The sequence below is a fragment of the Plasmodium malariae genome (genome assembly GCF_900090045.1).
Source record: "Plasmodium malariae genome assembly, contig: PmUG01_00_14, whole genome shotgun sequence".
In the NCBI taxonomy this organism is placed as follows: Eukaryota; Apicomplexa; class Aconoidasida; order Haemosporida; family Plasmodiidae; genus Plasmodium; species Plasmodium malariae.
This window is the reverse complement of record NW_021638285.1, coordinates 1-27,962: the sequence shown is the minus strand read 5'-3', so window position 1 is coordinate 27,962 and position 27,962 is coordinate 1. Positions and strand designations below refer to the sequence as shown.

Below are 27,962 nucleotides of genomic sequence, written 5' to 3'. Positions count from 1 at the left end.
TATATATTTATTTAATATTCTAATAAATTAAGGGAAGAAATAATTATTGCATAATATGCTTCAAAAGATCAATAATGCTATAATTATTTTTAAAACAATCTTTTGCTGTTTTCTCTGTAAAAAACTAATAAAAATTATATAAATAAAACATCTATTATAACATCCCTACAGAAAATAATTTTAAATATATATCATAAAATTTTAATCTTAATTTTTATAAAAAATTAACTCTCATTAAGATAAAATAATATTCATTTATACTTAAATATTTTAAAACTATAATTTTATTATATAATATGAACAATTATGTAATTCTTTTCATTCATTTTTTCCAAAATAAAATAAAAAAATATATAAATATTGAATTTATATAGAATATATAACGTATAGAATACAGTTAATATACTGTTCTATAAATGAATACTATATTTACATTTCGTACAGATACTATAAAACTAATAATTCTATTAGTATAGATAATTTATTTCAGAAGCATCTCTTATTATTTTTAAAAAATATTTATTATTTTAACAGAATAATAATGGTAATAATATACTGATAGAATAATATTTTCTGTTACATTAATTAATACAGATCCTTTAGATAATCCCTGAGCACATACAATCCTATATAGTATTGAATATATATGCTATTATCTTATGTAAGCAGTAACATTTATTTTAAATACCAAAAAAAACTGACTTTTTAATATTCTACCATAATTTTTGAATATTAAAGTTGTAAATTATGTTTAAAATATACCATTATTAATTAATGAAAAATCTTTATATTCATCTACTTAATTTTTTATATATTTTCTTTAATTAATTTTTTCTCATATAGAAGAAACATTCACATACAAAAAAAAAAAATAAAATAAATAAACACTGTCAAAATATAAGTATTTGTTTTTTCTGTGAATATACTAATTTGATAAATGGACTAAAATATTTTAATATGTTTTATTAATATTTATTATTAAAAAGTATATATATGTAATTTATATTAAAATTTTTATTATTTTTATTTTTATTTTACACATATATTATTCCCACATATATCAGTCTAATTTTTTGTAGCTCCTAAGTATACTTTTACAAAGAAAAATTGTGCAATGATTATTTCTTTGACTATGCTGCACTTTTTAAATATTATATAAAGGTGATCATTCAAACGTATATTAATATTTTATTGTTATTTTCATGTGAATACATAGAAAATTATATATAAAAAATAAAGTTTAATCATGAAAATTACTTGAGAAATTGTTGCATGGAGTTTCTCATTCATTATGATTATTTAGATAAAACGTTTTCAAAAAAATATATTTGTCATTTTGATATAATTTATTAATACCTGTCAAACGAATAATAAAAATATTACCAATTTATAAATCATTTATCAAATAATAATTCTTTTTTAATTTTTATTTTGTTTATAGAACTTTTATTATTAATTTGATAAAATTACTAATGGTTAATATACACTTTATGTAAACATATATATATTTATGAAATAGTGTTAAGTTTTAACTTAATATATTTACAAAAAGGGTAAACAATAAAACTTATATATAATACTTATCTATGTATTATTATTTTAAAGGGAAAATAACTGAATTGTTTTTCATTACCCTTAATGAAAATATTTATAGATATATAATACATTCTTAGAAGTCTACAATTATGAAAAAAAACAATATTATATAGATAACGATTTCAATATACAATTTATTAATATCAAATTACATATAATTAAGTAATTTTATCCTTTAGCGACGTAAAAAATAATAAAATTTATATAGCTTATTTATTTATAGATTATCAATATAAATTAAATTTAATTACTTTTATAAAAACTGAATTAACTCCAGAAGTAAGCACAATAATAAAAAGATGAATAGCGTTAACTGTTCATTTACATAAGAATAAAAATAAATTCAATTTTATTAAACAATATCTAATAACCCATACACAATAAAGTTATTATTTTTTTATATATTTATTTTTTCCCTTTCAAACTAGGAACAAATAGTTAAACAATTAATAAAAGCACTATTAAAATATGCATTATTTATAACAAATGTCTCATAAAACCTAATTTATAGAGTAATTAATATGTATTTTTAAGTAAATATATATATATATATATAATTCAATGCAACAAAATACATGCACTTCATTTGATTACTTACAAAATAAGTCGCGTTAATTCTTTATTTTAAAGTAGTGAAGCACATTTTTTGAATTATATCAACATATAATAATTTTAAATTATAAAAAGTGAAAAATTAAAAAATATTTTTTTATATAGTTCAAATATAAAATAACATACGGCTTAAATGAAACAATAAAAATTGTACAATAAATTCATTTTAAGACGCATATATATATTTTCTATGAAGGTATATATAAATACACAAATATATATTTTAAGTAATAATATGCAGTGAAATGAAATAATAATTTAAAATACATTTTGAAGAAAAATAATATGTTCAAATTCAAAAAAATCTAAGAATATATTTTTCTATTGTTGTATATCAAAAATTCCTTATTCATGTAGGTGCACTTAAATAAAAGTAATCTATTATGAGAATATTTAATAGATATATAACTAAAGATAGAAAAGTTATTACTTCACATTAATCACTTCTTTATAGAAAGGTTCGTATTTCTTATTATTCTTTTTACCTTTTTTTGAACTTAATTTTTTCATATTTTTTAACTTTTTTATGGTAGTAAAAAACCCCTAATATACATATGACACCTATTATAAAGATGGGAATGAAATATATCAGAAAACCAAAGAAACCGGTTATATAAGAATGTTTATCTATTGATTTATCAGCATTACTTGTTACATTAACAGCACATTTGAAGAAAGAACTAAAATGAGATTCCTTCAACCAATCATGCAGAGGTTTCAACATTTCTTGTAACCCATTCACAGTTCCTTTACCTGTGTACTTCAAATATTCAGAGATGATTTTCAAAATCTTAAACAATCCTCTTATAAGTCCACAACCCACGAATAAATCTAGTAAAAGTAATAAGGATAACAACAAAACAAAAAATATAGGTAAACCTAATCGAAATCCGTACTTTTTACGTATTATTTTTTGGTAAATCTTATTACTAATCCCCCTGTTGTTTTTAAGAAAGTTAGCATAATCAAGTTCTTTGAATATTTTTTTTTCTAAACGAGAATATTTTTTGGTTTCAAAAACACAAGATTTTTTTTTCATATATGATTTATTGTGTCCTTCAATCTTTGACGAACTACTGTTCGTTTGTTTTCTTTTTTCTGTATTCATGTTTTCATTATTACGTATGTCATTCTTATCGTATAATTCATTGCGTAACACATCATTTAAACATACAATACTTGAATCCTTATTCTTCTTATATTTTGAGAGTAAACGAAAATTTCTTTTACATAATTTTCTACAATCATTGTAACTTTCATTCAAAGATTCGTTAAGAGTTCTCTAATAAAAAAATATAATTATAATTTAATCAAATCTACAAACTTACACTAAAATAAATAATAAAAGTTTATAGTGAAAAATATAAGAAATACAAATAAACTGAATTATTATTATCATACCATACAAATATAAAAATAATATATCCAACTTAAATGGATTAACTTTCTACCTTTAATAAATAACTGTAACCTAATTTTTTGTTCCATTATATCGATATTCAATATTGTAATGCATTCAGTATGAACAATATAAACAATAATATAATATTCTTTTTAATATAAGAGACACTCTAATTATATATTTAATTTATATATTATTTATTATAATTTATAAAAAAATTAATAAAATTTATGAAATTATAACGTTATTTACAACAAAATATATGAAACGTAACTTTATATAAATACTGTAAAACTTTTATAAAAGTGTTATTTATAAAAATATAATTCATCTAAACAATATAATTCGAATTCATTTATTCAAATTAAAAATATATAAAATAATTATTTAGTATAATATAGTATTTTTACAGTTTTCTTTATTTATACTAATGATAATATAAGAACATAATATATGATTTCTTAATATTTCATCATATGGAGTTTATGTAGGATATGGAATATACAGAATATAAGGAATGCAATTTTTTATATACTATAATAATAAATTTTAATATAATTCTTGATTTCTTTTTTTAATTTATATAAATATTTAAAAAACAAATATTATTTCTTAGAAATATTAAATTTAATAATAATAGAATAAATATTACAATAAATGAAGAAAACATATTTTATACACCATTCTATGATATATTAATCATAACATACTTATTTCTTTATTCTCATTAATATATATAAAAAGTGAAATTTATATCATATCATCAAATCTATAAAAAGATATATATTTTAAAAGTAAATAAATTATAGGTTTTTTTTTTTTTATGCATATTAATTATTGAAAATTATAATAACTAAGCGTATTCTTACTATTTATTAACGAAATATTTATAAATTCTGCGACCTTACTATTCTCTATATCTTAATGAAAAATCTGTATTCAGAAGAGATTTTAATATAATATAATATAATATAAAAAAACAAAACAAAACAATAATTTTAGTATTAAACGGATTGTAATAAAAACAAAATTATTTCAATAATTTATTTCTGCATTCATTAAATGGAGTAAAAGCATATTTTTTATTATTATTTTATTATATCCAAAATATAATATAAATTTTTATAAAATAAACTTAATCAACAATAAAGAAAGTAAAATAATAGAAAAATAACTATATATATTCTTCTTTGTATTGGTAAATAACTAAAATACTCAATATTATTAACATGATACATAAAATTTTTTCTAGAAGTTAATATTGCACTAACAGATTTTGATTATTTCCTATCAGTATACCTCACCCTAAAACAAAAATCTTTTGTGAGCGTATATATATTATTTTCATAAATGAATATATTGTAATTATATATTATGACATTTAATGTTATTAAAAATAAAATATATGGATAAAATATAAAAAAATAGTGTATCTTCTTATAAGAATGATTTATTTATTTGTGGTTCTAAATATATAATACCTTCCATATTGAAATATTAGAAATAATTTAATACATATATAGTATGATTTTATTGTTATTTATGATAACATTAATTATATTATATTATGTATTTCCTTAAAACATTACTTTTGTAATTACATGTTTATAAAAAACTCACGATATATATGCTATGTATAATACGTAATATAGTTGTGCATATTTTGCATTATACATGGAATTATTTTCCTTTATTTAAAATTAAATCTTGTTATTCTAAATTTTTAGAATTATTAATCTTCTTCATCATCTAGTTTTCATAGTACCATTTATTTTTTATTTCAATAAAATATAATAAATGCTCTTAAATTTAATCAAGATAATTAATTATGTATCAATAGTCATATTTATAATTTCTGTTAATAAGATATGTTTACAATTATTAAATTTAAGAATATAACTTATGTATATATTTTTACTTATGATAATTTAAACATAATTAAAAATGATATTTATAAAATCATAAAAAAATGTATAATATATTAGGAAAAATATCAGATAGCTAATTGCTATTTGTTATTTATTTATTCTTTAATGTTTTCCAATTATCTAAAAATTATATAAGATATTTGTAATTTCATGAATTCCTTTTTTTATACAAATTTCATTAATTTCGCCTCTAATACGTTATCCTTTCGTATTCATTTTATATTTTACAATATGTATAATATAATTTTTTATATATATTGTACGTCTGCTGAAAATTCTTGAACATTACTATGAATTCAATGTTATTTATGTTTACTTATCATTTTATCTGTACATAGATCTTTATTTTTTTAAATATATTCAAAAGATTTATGAATTATTTCATGTGCCATTTTCCCATTTATTATTTTTCTATTTTCTAAATTTTCTATTATTTAACAATATATTTCATTTGAAATTTTATATTTTAAAAAGGATAATATTTGATTTTTAGACAACTTTATTTATACTTAATAAAATTAATTAATTAATATAAGTTATATTAATATACCACATTCAATAACTACGTTGGACAACATACTTTTGTTTTTAAAATAAAATTCACTTAATTATATGGAATATTCATTCTGTGTTTGCCAATGAGTACATACCAGACAAAATAAATAAAGTAATATAAGTAATAACTAAATTATTATTAATGAAATGTTAATATTAATAAAATAATTCATCTCATATAGATATACAGTTTATTTATATAGAAGACATGTATAAAATTAAAATTAATACATCATAATAATTAGTAAAGTTATAATAAAACAGATGGATCACATAATAATTTTTCATTACATATATATTTCCGATCTTTTTTCTTTTGCCTATTTCTTATATATAATTCTCCTAAATATTTACGTAAAAAAATAAATATATATATAAATATATTAAATATGAATATATAGAAAAGTAGTGAAAATATATTCTATACACTTATATTAGCAAAAATAATATTTCACTTTAAAATTAAATATAAATATACAGTTATATATTTAAGAAATATTAAGATAATTAATTCTCGATATTACCGTTACGCTCAATATATAATCCATAATACGAATAATAATAATGGTATATTTATAACATCGATATATAGATAAATATATACTAGAATTATACATTATCATTTCCTTACTTTCTTAAGAGAAATATTATTATTTATTATTGTTTCTATTATATAGAGTAAAAATACAAGAATAGTATAATAAGAAGTAATTGAAAAAAATGATAATATATTCTATTATAATTATTTCATTTATAAAAAATAAAATATATATATTATTTATATAACTTCATAACATAATATATATTATATAATTTACATAAATATTTAATTTAATTAAACTAGAAAGTATATTATTAATATTCTGAAAAAATAATTTTTTCATCATGTTTTTTTTCTATTTATTTAAAATTATTTTAGAAAACTTATTAAAAATTTGTACATTAAAATTAATATATCCTATAGTTGTTTTTTTATTTATTTAATAAAATAATACTCAACTCATAAAAATGATAACAACGGGAGCAAAAGGCAATATAAAATAAATTATCTCTTATAGATTTAAGTGACTTCAAGAGGCATATAAACTTTTTAGTAACATTCTATAGAGAATAGTATACCAGAAATATAGCTAATTATATTTTTCTAAAGAAATATATATTTTATTAAGTAAAATATGTTATATTAATCCTATATTTTTTTGCTAATCTGTAATATTATAGAATTATTTGTAGTAGATTATGTTCAAAATAACATTATTATGAATAACGTATAATAATATGAGTAAAGCATTATTCTTGAAACTTAAATATATGTTACTTATATGGTAATTATATTATTTATTGTTTTTTTTATTGAACAGTGGAACATTCCAGGTATTAACCTTTTCATTCTTCATATTATTATTAAAATAAGCCACCAAAACACATTATATATAAATTACGAATCTTCTACAAAATGATAACCTATAGTAATTTCTCCATTTTTAGATGATCTTTCTAATGATCCAGATGATTCTTCAGAAAATATGTTTTTTGTTATTCTTTTCTTTTTATTTATATTATTGTTAATCCAGGTACCAAGGGGACTAAACTATTATATAATATGAAAAAATAATGAAATATATTATGTACGTATATATTAATAATATTGTTTAAATAAAAATTAAGCCCAATTTTTTTCCTAAAATTTTATTATTTTTAACGATAATTCATATAATACCTTATACAAAAAAAAAAAACTAATAAGACAAGTTCCCAGAAGTGTAAAACCCACAGATAAAGCAGTCTTCAAATCAGGTGAAGCAGTCTTCAAATCAGGTGAAGCAGTCTTTAATTCAGGTGAAATAGAACAAGTATATATAGTTTTATTTCTTTCACACAAGAACATATCCTTTATATATATTTTTATTTGTTCCCACAATTCCTCAATGTGTTTTTCCCATAATTGTGTGTTATCTTCACAATTAGATCCTTCAATTATATATTTATTTTTTTTGTTGTTTAACCATTCATTCAATAACTCACAGTAATCAGTATCACTAATACTAAAACTACCACATTCACTATCAGTGCAATCAATTAACCCTGGATATACATGTCTATTTTTGAAATTATTATAAAGCATGTAACCAATTTTATATAAATTTTCATGTATTCCCTCTAATGAAGAAAATGAGGAAAATTTTTCTGTAAAATCAGAAGGTTTATAATCTTCTTCAAAAAAAAGTCTCAATTTTTCTATCTTACTTGTTTTTAATTTCTAAAAAGTTAAAGTAAAAATACAAAATGAAATAAAAGTAAAATAATACAAGTGTAAAAAGAAGTTTAAGACATTAATAAGAAAAAATATATGCGTCATAATATTCAAATTAGTTCATAAAAATTTTTAGGTATATTAAATGTATAATTATATACTTACCACCATCCTTACAAAAGAATAATAGATGTGATTAAATTATCCATAAGAAATTTTAATATTCCCGCACATAGTTGTTTATATTTTATGTTAAAACATATCAATATTTATATGTTTTCCCGCAAAACTTAAGAAAATAAAATATAAATTTTTTATTAATTATTAATAATAAAATAAATACATAGAAATTTTTAAATAATACTTCTTTTAATAACTAAAAAAATGCAAAACCATTTTTAATATAAAAATGCTAGGAAAATTGATCTTTATATATTTTTTGTATTAATTACTTATAATATATGTCTTAAAGAATAAAGTGCCATTTAAATAAGAATTCAAAGAAAATATCGCGTACTATGAAATTTTACTTTTTTCAAAATACTTATTCAAAGTATTTTTGATAAATATAATTTATTTATAATAATAATAATAATAATTAAAGTAATAACCTTTTTTATTTAATAATAATTCATAGATAACGAAGAACCCATAGTACATTTTAACCTAAGTGCTTTAATATATCATTTATTAGGACATAAATCGGAAGCAAAAAAACAGTAATATATATATTATATAATCATTCTTATTGTTAGATATATATGACATAAAATAATAATTGAATAATTCTTAAATTTTTTTACCTATTATCACGTATAATTCCAAAAATTTATTAATCCACACTTTTCTATCTCTCCAGTAGTATATTTTATCTGTAAAAGTTATTACTTGATCATTTCACCATAAAATTATGTTTACATTATTATAAATATATGTAATATTTACTCATGAATTTAGGGATTAATATAACATAAAATATTCTTTAGAAAACTAAATTTCAAGTAAATAAAAAATACCGTTACCGATTAATTATATAATTCTAGAATGATATAAACTATAGTTTTGCATAAAATAGCAGAAAGTATAAAATCCATTTTATTCCATAAAAACCAAAAAGAAATATAAACTTTCTTATTATTTTTATTACTATTATCAATTCTTATAATAATTCATATATAAAATCCATGAAGTTAAATATAATAATGTCATATTCCCTCATGCAATAATATAAATATTGAAAATCTAAATTTTATACCTATAATTAACATATTTCTGAATATTGCTCAATTTCATGTTATATTTATCTACATATAAGTATAAGAAAAATTGTCATAAGTATAAAAGGGGAATTTCTTTCTTTTTTTTAAATAATGTAAATATAAAATATTACTAAATATCTTTAAGTAATATATTAAGTGTTACATTCAAATGATTTTTTATGTTCATAATAACTTCAAATTTATCTTGTGTGAATATAATGTTTTCATCAAAAATAAAATTAACCAGTTAGATAATATTCTCTTATATAAAGTAGTATTATATAGATATTATAATATCACTCATATTTTTACATAATTGTATATCCTTAATGAACACCAAGAAATGTTAAAAATAATGAATTTATAGAGACAATGTATTTTAGTAATGAATAAACTAATATATAATATTCAATTATTGCAAATTATATTTTTAAAGCTTATTGCTCTAAAATTCGTCTCAGGTACTTTTTTATTCTCTCTTTTTTTTTTTTTTTTCAAAGTGATTTTTGTATGAAAGCGATTAATTTATTTTCCAAAACAAAACTTAGAATTTTTTCAATTAAATTAAAAAAATAAAATATACTCTAAAAATAAGTACTTTTTAAAATTCTTTTTCTTTATATTGTAATTACAAATATTTTAAAAAAATATATATTTATTTTCAATTATATACGATAACACTACAATGTATTTTACTATTATTTACTTTTTATGGTACAAATATGATAATTTTGTTTAAGTAAATATAATAAGGATCTTAATGTAAAAATAATATAAATTTATATACTAAATTAATTATGTATATGCATCACAAACTTTTTTCAAAATATAAAAAATGCAATGTTCTATTAAAATGTCATTAAATAAAATTATTTACTTTTTTTTAAAAAATTTAATTTTCTTAAGAATATTTTTTAATATATGTAATTTTTAATAAATATAAGTTTTATTTTACAATTATATTTACATTAAAAATATTGAAAAATACCACATAAACTTTTTTCGTTAATAATATAGTAAAAATTATTTAATATATGAAGCATATTCATTAATATATATATATTTTTTAATTTATTATAAAATTTTCTCTATATATAATATACTATCTATTAAAAAATATTTTTTATTAAATTCTTTTTTTACCCTAATATATGCATTTTCAGTTATCAAGTTACAATATATATAATAAGTATATTGTTTTATTTTTATTTACTTTTTGCTACTATTATGAAATATGAGAATTTATTTATATTCCAAAACACAATTTATTATAACCTGAACTTTAATGTATATATTTTTTTGTAAATCCGTCGTTATCCTTTATATAATTTTTATATATTTAATTTAAAATATGTACACACATATATAGTTTTTTCGTAATATATAACTATTTTCCTATTAATACTTAACATTTATTCAACATAATTTTTAACATTCATCCTCAATAGGAATATTTATATATTTCTGTAATAATTTATAGATATTCATTAAGTATATTCGTGTTTTATCCTCTATTCTGAATATATATAAAAATTATAATATTTTAAAAGTATAAAGAATATGTTAAAAAAAATATATTAAGGCATTAATGTTAGAGTGTTTAAGTAGTTTAAAAAAACTTATAATATAATATAACCCAAACGTTTTGTATTATGTGATCTTATTTTAATATATTTAATGTAATTTTTGGTAAAATACAAAAATAATAGAACATATTATATTACGATATGATGTATGAACCTTCAATTATTAAATCCCAAATAAATGATATTTAGAACAAAATTCAACAAACTCTCCATTAATATTTTTTAATTATTATCCAATTATTTAATCCTTTAATGATATAAAAAATAAATAGAATATATATATATACTTTAATATAAATTTTCAATATAATATATTTCAATGTAATTTGTTAAATATTGAATAAATAGCACAAAGATTTACAAAAGTGATACTACATTTGATCTAAGAAATTCACTTAATTGTAATGATTTAGAATCCCCAAGTTTGTAAACAGTTAAAAATAATATATAACTAAAAATTACATTATTTCGATATATAAAAGATTTCACATTTAGACTGTATAAAAAAATAAAACTGTTAAAACGATTTTTACAATTAATAATTTTTATAAATATTTCGCATAAAATATATTTTATAGAATAAATAATAACATTTTTTTTCTCTGAAAAAAAGAAAAATAATATAAACAAATCATTGTAAAACATAAGTATTCATGTACACGCACTGAATTCAAAAAAAACATATTTATAGTTAACAATTATAATACATTTTCTTATATAACCTAAATACATAATCATTTTAGAATTGATAAAAAAAAAAGAAAATTATTAATGAAATGGAAAGAAACACTACTAAAATTATATAAATTATTCCATTATATATTAATTTTAACTCATATATATATTTTATTTATAAAATCTACTTTAACATGAATATATATATGGAGACAAAATATTTATTTAATCTGAAATAATTTTTTAAAATAAAAATTGAAAATTATTCAAACAGTCAAAAATTCAAATTAACAAAAGAAATAAGAATGTACATTACTACTACCCCCCTATGAAACACCCGTATATATATGTGTAATTATGAAACAAAAATATTCGTTGCTATAATTGTTAAATATATCACTAAATATATGACTATATGTTAAATTCATCTTTACAGAAAAATTCTTATTACTTCTTATTTATTCTTTTTGTGAACTTAACATTTTCATATTTTATAACTTTTTTATTGTAATAAACCGTCCATACAATACATATAACAACAAATATATATAAAGGTAAGCAATAAAACAAAATAGTTGATAGAGTTATTGATTTTGATGCACTGCATTCTCCTATGTTGAACCACGTTATCAAACCCCTCTCTACGTCAACAGTAGACATTCAAGTTACAGTTCCATTTTTGGCGTTTAACAAGCCTAATAAACCCAATAATCTACCCTTTGTAATTTTCTCTAATGAAAGATCCACTATGTGTAGTATCTATACCAAGAAAAATAACAAAAGTAAAGCAATTCGTATTCTTTTTTTTTTAAGATATAGTTATTTATATTTTTTATCATCATTTATCTTGACGTTTTTAATGTAGTCTTTATAATCAAGTTCTTTAAATATTTTTTTTTTAAAAACTGGGATGCTTTTTTTCTTTAGAAATACCAGATATACGTTTCTCATTATTTCTATCGTATTACTCAATATATAACGAACTACTATTTGAGGGTTTTTGTTTTCCATTTGTCCCTTTTTTATTATTAGTTATACATTTTTTTTGTGCCATTTCATTATGTGGCATTTCTTCATTAAAAATTTACGATGAAAAAGTTCTTACCCTGCTCATATTTTGCTAATAATCGATAATTTTTTGTATATAATTTTTTAGCAATACTACATTTATTATCTAAATATTTATTTAAAGAATTCTAAAAAGAAAAAAAAATGTAAATAGTTCTTATTTAAATGAAAAAATATACTTATACAAAAAAAAAAAAAAAAAGGATTAATAATAATAAACAGTAATAATATAAATAATACAAAGATATTCCAATAAAGTTTTCGCACCTCCTCATTGTAAAAGTGACATATCCAAGTAAAAGTTATATATACAGAAATTTTAAAAAATAAAAACCATATATTGTGTTCCATTATATAGTTTTCTAAAGATGTAATATATTCAGAATGTATTATATTTATAATAAGTATTATACATTCAACGTAAATCGTACTATATGTGTTTTTTCACTTTTTAATTATTATTTCTTCTTAGGTAAATAATAATATATAGATAACTAAAATAGATTTTATAATGAGGACCAAAATAAAACATCTTTAAAAATATATTATAAATTTTTAATATTTACATTATGATTAAAAAATGACATTAAATCATATACAATAATTCTAATTCACTCATAAATATTCAAAATGTATACGTTAATTATTTAATATAGTCAAGTAATTAAAAGTTTTTTTTATATAAACTTTTTAATGTTAAAAAAAATATATGATATATTAATATTTTGAAATACTTATTTAATTTACAGCATTAAACATATAGAATATATATGTATTCCAATATCTTGTATATAAGGATAGTAATTTTTAACTTTAATAATGTTTTCCTATTATCAGTTCTTATTCTAGAATATTACACTTTGAATAAATGAGTTATTTATTTTATAATGTATTAATTGTTGTAACTGTACAATAATTGCAATAATTAATGTATCCAATTTTTAAAACTTTTGCTTTTTCTGAAATATAATACGTTTTTTAGTTTTCTCATATACAGGAACTTTATAATATGGTTTAAAATATATATAGGAAGTTTAATTTATAAAGTATCATTGAATCTATAATAACTTACATATATTTTAAATGTAAATAAAGCTTACTCTTTATTTTTGTTTTATATTTTTAAAAAATTTAATTTTTAATTTAATTTGTACCATTATTTCTAAAGGGAAGATTTTTAAAATTAATCCTCATAAAGTTTTTAATGTTTACCTACATATATATATTTGAAAAAATATTAATATATTATTATGTTAAAAATAAGAACACAATAAAATTAATATACGAATGTTTTATTCAATTACCGTAATTAAGAAGAATTCCAAATAATATATATATAATAATGACAATATATAAATTATTATATGTAAACTAGACCTAATGCAGTGTAACAATATATTTTACCAAAATATATTATTTAGTAACTTTTATCGTGATATTTTTTGAGCTAATAAATTAGTTTTATTTTATCTTCTACAAATATATTTTGTCAAAAAAATAAATTTACCGATACAGATAAAGAACATATATACAAATAAATGAAAATTCTTTTTTTTAATAATACTCATACAATTAGAATGATCTGTTGAATTATTTATACTACGTATGTGATATAAATTAGATAATGACAATTATAAAATGAATATAAGAACAACAAATTATTGTAAAAATCTAAAATATTATTTTTTAAGAGTATCAATTAATATATTAATAAGAAATTATGAACGAAATAAAAAGAAATTTAAAATACTATTTTTAAGTTAAAATAAAAACAGAAAAAAAAATTACAGTATAATATAATCTCTTACTTTCATAATGTAAAAAACAACGCACGTTAAATTTTAATTTAAAAATAATAATTCTTTTTCTTAATAATCTTATAATATTAAATAATTTTATACTAGAATATGATAAAATATATAAACCAGAAATATTACAGTTATAACATAAATTAATAAATGAATTCAATACAATAATATTAATTGTGATGATATATATTAATTTTAACTCATATATATATGTTTCTTATAAGAATCTAATTATATACAGAAATGCATATATTACATGATGTTTTTTTATTTTGAATCAACAATAATTTATAATAAAAAATGACAATCATTAATACATTCAAATTTACCAACAAACAAAGATAATAATTTATGAGTATTAATTATAAGGATTACGTTTTAAACCCATGTACATTAATAAAATTATAGAAACAATGTATATGTTTATTAAGTATATAAACTAAAGATATTACATATAACGTTTCATATGAATAAGTTATATAAAAAAACATGTTTCTTGTTATGCACCTTACTCATACATCGCTTTAATTCTGTTATATTTTTCGTTATTTCCTAAAATTTTAGGAATTACTATTACAAGTATAACAACTAATATAATGATAATTGTGCTAAATGCTATTAAAAAAAAATGATATTTTGCCGGACCTAAACATGTTTCTATAGCTGTCCACACATCATCCATATGTGGTAATTTTTTAATCGCTTCTCCTGCTTTTTTTAATAGTTCAAATCCTTGTAATATGGGTAAACCTATTCCCAACAAGAAGAAAAGTAAAAATATGGCACTTCCAATTCTGTAACTTTTAAATTTTATTTTTTTTAAAGATATATCTCTAATTCTCCTCTTTTTTTCTAGAAAAGCATCATAATCTTTTTTTCTTATTAATTTTTTTTCAAAGTGAAAATGTTTTCCATCAAATATTCCATTATTGTAATCTATAACTTCTGTATAGTACTGAGCTTTATTTAATAAACTTTTGTTGGATTTCGTGTTTTTTTCTTTATTCCGTTTCTTATTATTAGTTATAAATTTATTTTCTTTTTTATCATTATTTTGAAAAAATTCGTTCAAATATATGTTATTTGAATCTTTATCCTCTTTACATTTTGCTAGTAATCGATAATTTCTTTTGTCTAATATTCTATACTTCATAAAATTCTCACCTACAAATTTGTTAAACGTTAACTAAAAAAAAAGATTATTATTCAAATTAACAAATATTTTAATTGTAAAAAACTGTATTAATAAAAAAAAAAACACGGAAATTAAGTATAATACAATAACATAACTAATATTATCATACCCCATCATGGTTAAAAGATAAAATACTCTTTAAAAAAGTAAAAGTAGTTATTATAATAAATAAGATTGGATTAATTTTTAGTTCCATATTATATATCTATAATATTATAAAATACAAACTAATGAATAAATAATAACATAATATTTTTTATTATTAATACTTTTTGCTTTTTAGTAAGATATTAATAAAATATATACAACTATAATGTACAATTAAACAACTACATATAAAAAGATATATAATAATGTATTATATATTTTTTACCTAAATGTTATATAAAAACAAATTGTATCATTAAAATAAAAGAATTTGAATTCATTCATAAATATACAATATATATAATTCAACTTTTTATTTAATGCATTATTAAATATTTTTTATTATATGGAAATATTCAGTTTATAAGCAATAGAGAATGTATAGAATATATATATATATATATATAATACGCTCCTCTATATATTAAAATGCTTATTAAGCTACTAAGGAATTAATCCTGTTTTTATTACTAATTTTACAAGCATCATATTTTAGGACAACTATATTTTATTCTTAATAAATATTAATTATTAAAGCGTGAAATAGCAAATAAAGAAAATATTTTGCGTTGTGTTAATTATAATCCATGCTTTATTCTCCTATTATTCATAAGCAGTTTTTTTGATATTCTAAATATAATTAAAAAAATATAATTTATAATGTAATATCTAATTTACAAGGAAATATATTCATAAAGAAATCCAAGAAATAATTTCTTATGATTATGCATTTATTTTTGTAAATTATAATTTTTATAATTAAGTCACTGTTTAATTGTAAATAAAATATTTTTAAATTTATCCATTTTTTTTTTTTTTTTTCCTTATTTATATTTTGAATATTGTAATTCAATTAGAAAAAAAGAAAATCGTAAAATTACGAGAGAATTATTCCTTACATATACGCGTATACGTATTTTTTTCATGTAATAACATATTTTAACGAATTATAATAATACTTTATATTAAAAAAAAAAAAATTAATATGCATTGATAATTTTAGTGAATAAAAGAAACATTTTTAAGTGTATGTAATTGTGAGAATTAAGCATATATTAATATTATACTAATATTTTAATTTGAATTTATGAAAAATAAAATTTAATAAATAAAAATAAAAGAAAGACATTTTCATGCTAATACTTAGATATTATATTCGTTTACTTAATGTAAGAAAAATAGTGTAACATACAAAACAAGCTTTATTGTAATCTATTTGGTAAAACAAATAATATTTTTTATATATTACGTATAATGAACAAAATTTTCATTTTATTTTATATTAATAATGACTACATAAATGTAAATGAACTATTAATTGTCTATAAATACTATAAATACTATATATATTTATGCACCTTTGAAAATTTATTAACTCTTAATACAAATATAGATATAAAAAAATGAAAATATATATAAAGAATAGATACAAATTATTACATTGTTGTAGAAAAAATAATTATCTTTTCATTACCCTTTATGATAATTGGACTTTTTATACGAATAGGAAAATATTAAAAATGATAATATTATGAAAAAGCAATGGAAAATAAAATTTATGTGTATTATCTGTTAGTATATGCTTAACTTTAATCCATTATATTATTCTTTTAATCATGTGAATATTAAAAAAAATAAATATTTAATTTACCTACAAATTTTCAATATAATATAATTTAATTTAAATTTCCAAAATGGAATTAACACAATAATTAACCAAAATAATAAATAATGAATTTAACTATTGATTTAAATGTAAAGATATGAAACATATAAACTCTTAAGGAGTGTAAAGTTATATTTGTTTAATAATTATGTTTTTTTATTATATTTTAATGACCTAAAATGAATACCATAAAAAAATATAAAAATATTGTAAAAAATTTGTACTAAAATTATGCTACACAATACATTTCTGAAAAAACAAATATTAAAAAATAAATATTTTTTTTTAAGTAAATATATATATCATTACAAGAAAATATACTGTCCTCCTAATGTTAAATTCTAAAGAAAACTTATTTATCGCTATTTTAAAACTAATTATACATTTTCTTAATAACAAGAAAAAATAATCATTTTAAACTAGAACGATATAAAGAACACAAAAAAACCTTTTATATCAAATATGTATTATCACAATTCAAATGATTTACATGAATTGTGATATAGTATATTTATTTTAACACACAAAGACAACCATTTTTCATAGATATCAATTTAAAAATAAAAATATATATACAAAATCAAAATATTTAATTATGCCAAAACAATAAATTAAAATGAAAATTACTAAATATTAAAATGATCAAATTCAAAAAAAACTTCAGAAAATATGTTTATTCTATTATATACCTAAAATACAACATATATATGTTCAATTCTACTACAGAAGCAATTAAATGTATGCTTAATAAGTGTATGAAGTAAGATATTACAGACATAATTTTATATTAATGACTTCATTACATAAATAAACGTATTTACTAATATGCATATTATCTTTTTCTGTATTTAATTTTTTCATATTTGTTGACTTTTTTATGATAATAAATAATTCCTATTATTACAGTAATACTTAATATAATGAAAGGTACGAAATATATTAGAATACGGAAAAATTGTCCTAATATGCATGCATCACTAACACTATTTGCTGTATCACACATAATACATGTAGCTGTGCCCTCAGAATCAGATACACTGTGTTTTAAAAACCCTCCTAAATTTTTCAAAACTGATAAAAATGATTTCCATTCTCCTTCGCTTAAGAGATTTAAAAATTCCTTGTTTAATCCTAATTCAGACAATAAAGTACTTTTGGGTTTTACAGAATTCAGTGATATTTCTAGTATAAATATTATTAATAAAAACAAGAAGATTAACACAGGTAAAAAAATTCGCAATCCGAATTTTTTAAGTATTATTTTGTTGTAAATCTTATCACTGATTGCCTTGTTATTTTTAAGAAAATCCGTATAATCAAGTTCTTTGAATATTTTTTTTTCGGTATGAGAATATTTTTTTGTTTCAAATGTACAAGATTTATTTTTCGTAGGTCTTTTATAACCTCCTGCACACTTTGAGGGACATTCATTTGATCTTTTTTTTTTCCCCAAATCATCCTTCTCATTATTAGTTATATCATTTATTTCATGCATACCATTAATTGACATTTCTTCTTTTAAACATAAAGTACTTGAATCATTATCCTTCTTGTATATTGCTAGTAAGCGATAAGTCCTTGCATGTAATATACTACGATTATTCTTTTTTTCATCCAAAGTTTTTTTAAGAGTACTCTAATAAATAAAATAATGCAAATATTAGTTATATAATAGAATAAAGTATCTAATGGTAAATATAAAGAACTAATAAAAATTAATCGAAAATAATATAACTATCACTAAATAATATTTTTATACTATATAAATACAAAAATGACATATCCAACATAAAAGGATAAACGTAGTAATTTTAATAAAAAGTGTAGTCTTAATATTTTGTTCCATGATATAGATCTTTAAAGCTGCAATATACTTATCAAGAATATAATTATGACATAATATTCCTTTAATTATAGAGGATACTGTTATAATTTATTTTATTTTTTAATTTTTTTTTCGTAAAAATATGTTAAAATATACATAACTTTAATTTATTTATAAAAGAATGAAAGAAAAATAAATTATAAATTTTTGGTTCTAATATTTTTTATAGTGCAATAAATTTAATTAATATAATACAAAATGAATTCATTAATAATTTTTCAAAATATATAAATTATTTATTTTGTAATATAATTAAACATTTTACTTTTAGTTCTTTTCAATATAAAATAACAAAATAAATATATGATTTATTTATATTACGAAATATTGATTATATATAGAATCTAGAATGTACAGAATATAGATAATACATTTCTCTATATTTTAAAAAAAAAGTATTACTGATTTCAAGGATGTATTCCTATAAATAATACAAATTTTATGAAAATTATATTATCGAAAAAAAACGTTATTTCTAAAATAATATTAATTATTATACCTAAATAACAGCAGTAATAATAGAGAAAAAAATATTTTTTAATAGTTTTTGTATTATTTTATCTATATTTTCGGCAACAGTTACTAGCAAACGTATGCATTTTTTATAAGCTATAATATATTTTTAAAAGAACATATTTATAAAAAGCCAAATAATATACTAAAAAAGTATATGTTTCAATATAAATGAAGTATAATCTTTTGTTTTGTAATTTAATTTTTGAAGAATATAGTACTTCGTTATATATAATTTATGCTATTATTCATAAATTAACAGATTGTAAAATTATAGACTATTATTTTCTATTATTAACTTAATATATATATTTGAAATTTATATAATACAAATATAATAAAGAATGCATAAAGTACATTCATATAAAATGTATTAACATATGTACACTGTTGGTAAAATAATATACTTTAATTATTTCAAAGGTAAAAATGAATATAATTTGTTCTTATCCATTTATTTTATCAAAGATACTTAAGTCTTATTTACAAGAAGCATTGACTCCCAAAATTACGTAATATAAAAGGAAAAATAACAAATATCTTTAATCCACTCATTTAAAAAAAAAACTTTATGAATTATAAAATTCATTATGTTAAATTAATATTTCATTCATGAAATCAGATTTATATTATTTCTATTAATAATTTCATACTTGTACAATAAAAACAAAACTAAAAATTTTTGAAAAATATTCTTATATCAGATAAGCCAAGGAACATGCAATTCTCATAATAAAACTTTTATAAAAATATTTTGTTACATTTTCTTTTAAATAAAAAATACATATCAACCGAGAAAAATATATGTTTCTCTTCTTACTAAATGAAAAGCAAAGTAATGCATTAAAATTAGAACTAAAATATAATAAATTTATTACAAAAGTTATACAAATATTCTTTTACAATCACATGAAAGAAAACAAAAGAATAATTGAAAATGTAATTTATTTCTACTAGTTAAGTTATATTAATTATAATTTTACATATTAAATTAAACTATCACATATGTTTTATAATACTGAGATATATTTAAGATTTACAGATATAATTTCTTCAATTATTTACATAATATTCTTAATATTGGGCAATATAAATTTCACATTTTTATGAATCATAAAAGATATATTATATACATATATATATGTGCGCATTTAGGTAGTTGAATAACCTTATAAGTATAAATTAAAATACAAAAACAAATATACCGACACAAGAACTGTTCATATAATATAATATATATTTCTTTACATTTATTTATAAAAATATATTTATATATTAACTAAGGTACAAAACTAAATTAGTTACATAAAATTTTTTTTTTATTTATAATTTATAACATTACTAGACACCCTAAAAATATTATTTCTAGAAACAATATATTTGTTATAATTATTTTTTAATTCCATTTCTTCCTACATCAACGTATTATTAAGAATTTTACTACTATATAATTATCCATTAAAATAGTTAACAAAGTAACGAACGAAAATACATTTATATTTCTCATCTCAGAATTAATCAATATTCCTATTACTTCTGTTACAAATATTTATAACAAGTTCCCTAATGAAATATGCTATAAAAAAGGTAATATATATACTATAAAATTAAATGCTAATAACGTACTCATACATATTAAATATTTTTAATTTGTTTTCTGGGGACTAAAGTTATATTTCCTGTATTATAATTTTAGAACTAAATGTCATACATAAGAATTTTTCAAAAAAAAAAATATATTTATCACTTCAAATGACCTACATAAACATTTAACCAACTGCTGTCTCTCTTTTTATCTTCAGCAGATAAATTATAATTATCAGTAAACTAATATTCACCATTATATTGTCATATAATATTACCATCCATATTGTCCCAATTATAATATCCATTCATAAATAACATATATAAAGTCCTATATTATTTGTATCTTTCTCATATTCTGATAATAATAAGTAATTTATTCGTAAATAATGTTCGTTTTTAAATTTTCTAATTATATAAAAACATATAAAGTCAATCTACAAAGAAAATAAAATATTTTTATTATTTATAATTTGATAAATATAATTACTCATAGAGAATATTTTATTATAAGCATATATCTACACATAAGTGAAGCATAATAAAAAAAAAGAAAAATTAATACTATGTTATTATAGCGCATTAGAAAAATATGAACATATGCAAATAAAAAGGATAAATGTAAAAGTTTTAACTAAAATAAATTATTCTTTTGTGACCCTTGTTAGAATAATTTAATTTCGTAGCATATCTATATAAGTATAAAATTCTTTTACTTACAAAATTAGTGTTAAAAGGGTATAGTTATTTGTAATGTTATTTAAATAAATTTTGTTTTTTAAAAAAGTAAAAAATTACATAAATAAAATATAAATACAATGTAAAAAAAGGAAAAGATAAATATAAATATATTTTTTATATATATCATATAATGTTATTTATACAAAGAGCAAATACAGATAAAATATTTTCGGTAAAACTAATTTATTAATAAATGTTCCAAAAAAAAAAAAATATATATATATGTATATATATAAATATACTAGTGCATTTACAGAACAATCCCAAATTTTTGTCAATAATACTTTTCATAAAATACAAAATAAAAAAATTTTAGGGATATAAATGTTATTTTTTATAATTATAAAAAATATACAGTGAGAATAGGCATATTAGCCTATATAATAAATATATTTATTAAATTCTTGCTAATAATCCTAATAATAATCTTAGATATTTGTATATTATATACATTTTAAACATTTTTTAATAATTAAAAAGACCATAAATTACTTCATACTGTGTAATAGTAATCATAGTATAGGAAAAAAAAAAAAAGTACAAAATTTTTTTTTATTACACAAATTATAATCTAACATGTGCCATATATGTACTATATATAAAACATTTGTACATTAAATAAAACATTCTACTCTAAAGTATAATCCAATAATACTATTTTTATATTTTAAAATTTTCTATCCACGTTAATTCTTTTATATAATTAGATTATACTATTACATATGAAACAGCAAAATTCATATATAATTTAAAAAAATATATTTTTATATATACTAAAATATAATTTATTATATTCAAGTATCAAAAGACTTTTTCTTTTATATTTTGTAAAAAATATAAATTTATAAGTTCTATAGAACTTATGATTTTAAAAAAAAAGAAAAAAATTAAATGTACAAATAAAATCACTAATAGTAAATATGGTAATTAAAAAAAAAAAAATTATAAAAAAAGAATATTTTAAATAGAGTAATTTAAAATATAACATGAAATGGAAAAGAAATAAGAACATATAATATATAAAATAACACATAACACAATTAATGAAAATTCTTAATGCTTTATATTACTTTTTTATAACACTGTAGGTATAAAATAGCATACTTATATTCTATTAATCTATAAATAAATATTACCAAAATCATATTAAATAATAGATTTTATGTAATTAAAAAAGTATATATAAAAACGTGAAATTTTTAATATTCTACATAATAGATATTATCCTACAATATTTCACAAAAATAAGATAATTATTTTTTATTTTATACTTTCATATATATGTAGGATATATATTTATATGCATTTTATATATAATTAAAAAGTATTTAGATGATTAATCATTAACAACCATAAACTATTCTATTACTTTCCCTTAGTTTGTCGTAAATTACTAATTTATACTTATATAAAGAAATCCAAACACGTATCATAATATCTAATGCTATAAGTTTTGAGGACAAAATGATAAAGCAGTTGTAAACATATAAAATTTTAGTTAATAAATATATTCTATATTCGCATAGAACTAACTGAGGTGGTCATTTTTGGAGTATTTATTTTTCTCTAAATAATGTTTTTTGTATTTATTCCTAATAAAATATTCACGACATTGTAAATTAATTATTTATATTAATCTAAGAAAAGTATCATATATAAATAATTTATATTTATTATAGAAATATTTAACTTGTATTTAAGTAAATATATATATCATAAAGTATAGTATTATTAAAATATACGTACGGATATATGTAATAAATAAGAACATTTAGACATTTTAAAAAAATACTATATATGATGGATAGGAAAAAAATATATTCTAATACTAATGAAATTTAAAAATATATATTAATCTCCATATTACATATTAAAGTATGTAAGTATATCATTGTGAATTCACAAAGATTACATATTTCTTCAATATTTTTCCAAGATATATTTTTAGTAAGAATACAATATATTTTTTAAAACTCTTTAATAAATACATTTCTGAAGATAAATATTATTCTAATATATAGTGGTACGAACACTTTTTGATATCAGATAATATTTTAGAGTGTCTATGTAATGATAAGTAAACATTACAACATATATAATAGCGAATATTAAAACTTCATACAATGGATTTATAAAACAAAGAAACAAGATTGATAACATCAAAATTGGTGAAAAAATTAATATTTGTATATTGCATAAATTTATTTTATTATAAATATTTTAATTAAATTTCTGTCTTTTTTATTTTTATCTACATAGCACAGTATGTCCAGTATGCAATTTTCAAAATATGTTTCCTAATTTCTTTGAGATATTTTGATGTAGAACTTATTTTTTTTACTAATAAATTTATTCCTATTGACATCCCTTAATTTATGTATTAAATGTTTTAATAATGATTTAAGTTTTTCGTTATACTTTAAATTTAATTAGTTCTTGTTTTTTCTTTTGATAAATATTTCCTCTAATTTATACTAACTTACGGCTGTTTTTTTCTTTTCTTTATTTCATTATTTATTATTTGATGATTTCTTTTTTTTCAAAGTTACATTTCGTGCTTTAAGTTTTATTATATATTGTCTAATAATATAACAGTTTTCTAATATAAAGAAGATTCTCATTTGTTCACCTGATTTATAGTTTTACTAATTAGGAAGGAAATATAAGATTAAACATATATTTTATGATTTCAGAATGTATTTTACTTTATAAAAAGTAAAGTTTTTTACAAAAAGGAAAACAAAAATATAGACAGTGTAATTATATCATATTATGTAAAGGTGACAAGTTCATATAAAAAGACAAATTAATAAATTTTTATGATGAGAAGCTTAATTTTATTTTTCGAGACTTTTCTATAGCAATCATAAATTTACTACGGAATAAAGTGTTCAATATACTGTTCATACTTCTATTTAGATCGAAGTTTTATTTATTCCCTTATAATATTTTACTCATCGTTTTTAATTCATCGAAATTATTTATTAAAATATATATATATACTTATATATGTACACATTGTGTATTGGACAATAAAATAAAGAAGTAAAATATAATAATAAAGTAGTAACACGTACTTATATATTTACTTACGAAACGTCAACTTTACATATATTTAACTTAATTTATAGAAATTAGTTACTTAGAGAAGTTTCAAATTAAAAATTTTTCTAATCAAATTATTTTTTTAGAAAATAATTTCAATAATAAAATATTTCCCTTCAGTTATATATAAAAGAAGTTATTTTTTTATAATTATAAGAAAAATATTTAAAAAATTTGGTTTTCGCCTTTTTTTCCTAACTTTTTATTATTTATCCTAAAACATACTATAATTTATTTAAATACATGAATATTACTATATCTGCCACTATATTATATAACTATATTATAACGATATACTTTCGCTGAACATAAAATGTCTAAGGCATCAAAAACAAAATGACTAAACAAATTATTCTGCTTATTTCTAATATAAATTTACATAGAATACTAAACTTTCTATAGAATATATAAACGCTAAATTAAATTTAATTTTTTAGCAAACATCAATATTTTTTATTTTACTCAATTTTAATATCGTAGGAAGATAAAAAATATGTTCATTTTCGTTCCTGTCTTTAGAAATCTACAAATTTTCAACCAATTCAGTATTTAAATTTTTATTTTATTTCACTTTTATTTTGGTATTATTAAATAAAAATGTACATATATACTTATGCAAACGTTATGTTTATTTTTTTTAATACCAAATTAATTAATTTATAATTAACAAATATATAAAGCTAATAAAAAAAGTAAAATACAAATAAATAATTAGTTGATTAACCATAAACATTATTATGCATTTTTCTTTTTATTTACATATTTTCAAGGATAAATATTTCATAATTTTTTCCTATAATAATAAACAAATGCTAAAATATAGATAATAATAAAAAATAAATCATTTTTATTCTTTTTATTCTTTTATATATAAATGTATACAAAAAGTTCACATAAAGTAAAAGTGCAAGCTGCTTTTTTTTTTCTTTTTTTTTTTTATATTTTTTTTATCATTTATATAATTTCAGTATTATTAAAAATAATAATTACTCACGCTTAAATTTTAATATATATTTTTACATTTAATACTTTATAGCTCTAAGTTCGTAAAATCGTATTTTAAATAAAAAACTTTTATAAATTATGAATATAATTTTTTATTATCTGTAGCAAAAATAAATGTACAGCGAAAATAAAATAATAATATATAAATGAATAAAATATTTCATATTAATTCAGTATAATCGTTCTTCCTTCTAAAGTTTTGTTTTTCCACTTTCATGCTAATTTTTATCTTATAAAATAAGAAATCATTCTTTTGAAAACTTCGCTAAAATATATTTAAAATTTATTTCATTTTAATTTATCAATTTTTTTGTTAATGGCCTTCTGAGTGAAAAAATAAACATAAAATTATTTAAAAAAAAAAAACTTGTTAAGTAAAAAAAAAAAAAATTGAAATAAAAAAAATATTGTACACAAATAGCAGAAAATCTTAGAAAAAGAAAAATTTTATTTTTAAAATATAATATTTAATTTAATTGGTTTTTTTCTCAATATATCACTTTCTATTTGTATTTATGTAACATTCAAAAAACAAGGTATAATAACGGATTACATGTTATAGTTTTAATATTTTTTTATCACTATATTATTGAAAATATTGGATTCATATATAAATATATTTGTGTGCAAAGAATCAATAGAGCTAGTTGTTAAATTAATATACAAAAAGAATATTTATATATATTTATAACATAAAAATAAAACTATATATAAGTTAAATAATTATATTTAGTCAGCTAAGTTTTTAATAATTGCATTTAATCAAATGATGTCTAAAACTCGTTATATATAATATTATAAATGCATATAATATATTATAATTTTGTTATTATTATTTATATTCCATGTACGTTTTAATTAATTTTTAATAAAAATAATTTCAAAAAACATTACATTTGACTAATTAATAGATTCTTTCTAAAAAATTTTATCATACATTTTCTGATATATTTAATGATATAAGCTCTAAAAATATTTTGTAAATGTATTCTAGCGCATATTTTATTACTACAATTTTATCTAATAATATATCCATATTAAAACAATATTTTATGAATATATTGTATACAAATATATATATATATCTTTGCAATAATATATTTGTAAGTTGAACTATAATATTTATATGACTTTTTTTCATTAAATACTTATTAAATCCATTTTTAGTTGTTTTATTTTAATAATATTAATTAATAATATTGTTAAATATTTCTTTAACTTAAATATATATTTTTTAATTATAACATATTTTTAAATGTATATTTGTCTTGTTCCATCGTAGTTCTACTGTTATATTTACATAAAAAAAAAATATAAAGGCTTTATATATTGTCATAACAGTAAATAATTAAGGCAATTTGTATATTTACCATTTATT

General features: G+C 17.8%; 4 protein-coding genes and 1 pseudogene across 5 annotated transcripts; all 5 read right to left on the bottom strand.

Moving 5' to 3' along the window:
• Window positions 1-2,689: 2,689 nt before the first annotated feature.
• Window positions 2,690-3,696, bottom strand: PmUG01_00030300 (fam-l protein; the record flags this gene model as incomplete). The annotated part of the gene is made up of 2 exons (XM_029005244.1): window positions 2,690-3,490; window positions 3,610-3,696. The coding sequence occupies 2 exons, from the start codon at window positions 3,694-3,696 to the stop codon at window positions 2,690-2,692; spliced, it is 888 nt and encodes a 295-aa protein (XP_028858883.1).
• Window positions 3,697-7,531: 3,835 nt separating this feature from the next.
• On the bottom strand, window positions 7,532-8,518 carry PmUG01_00030200 (PIR protein; the record flags this gene model as incomplete). Its single annotated transcript, XM_029005132.1, has 3 exons — window positions 7,532-7,684; window positions 7,814-8,353; window positions 8,513-8,518. The coding sequence occupies 3 exons, from the start codon at window positions 8,516-8,518 to the stop codon at window positions 7,532-7,534; spliced, it is 699 nt and encodes a 232-aa protein (XP_028858882.1).
• A 3,796-nt stretch (window positions 8,519-12,314) lies between these two features.
• On the bottom strand, window positions 12,315-13,123 carry PmUG01_00030100 (annotated as a pseudogene). Its single transcript is given in 3 exon segments — window positions 12,315-12,812; window positions 12,826-12,945; window positions 12,959-13,123. Coding segments are annotated over 3 exon segments (783 nt in total).
• Window positions 13,124-15,251: 2,128 nt separating this feature from the next.
• PmUG01_00030000 (fam-m protein) lies at window positions 15,252-16,055 on the bottom strand (the record flags this gene model as incomplete). Its single annotated transcript, XM_029005021.1, has 2 exons — window positions 15,252-15,929; window positions 16,023-16,055. 2 exons carry the CDS (start codon window positions 16,053-16,055, stop codon window positions 15,252-15,254), a joined length of 711 nt encoding a protein of 236 aa, XP_028858881.1.
• Window positions 16,056-18,583: 2,528 nt separating this feature from the next.
• PmUG01_00029900 (fam-l protein) lies at window positions 18,584-19,597 on the bottom strand (the record flags this gene model as incomplete). Its single annotated transcript, XM_029004910.1, has 2 exons — window positions 18,584-19,387; window positions 19,511-19,597. The coding sequence occupies 2 exons, from the start codon at window positions 19,595-19,597 to the stop codon at window positions 18,584-18,586; spliced, it is 891 nt and encodes a 296-aa protein (XP_028858880.1).
• Window positions 19,598-27,962: the final 8,365 nt, after the last annotated feature.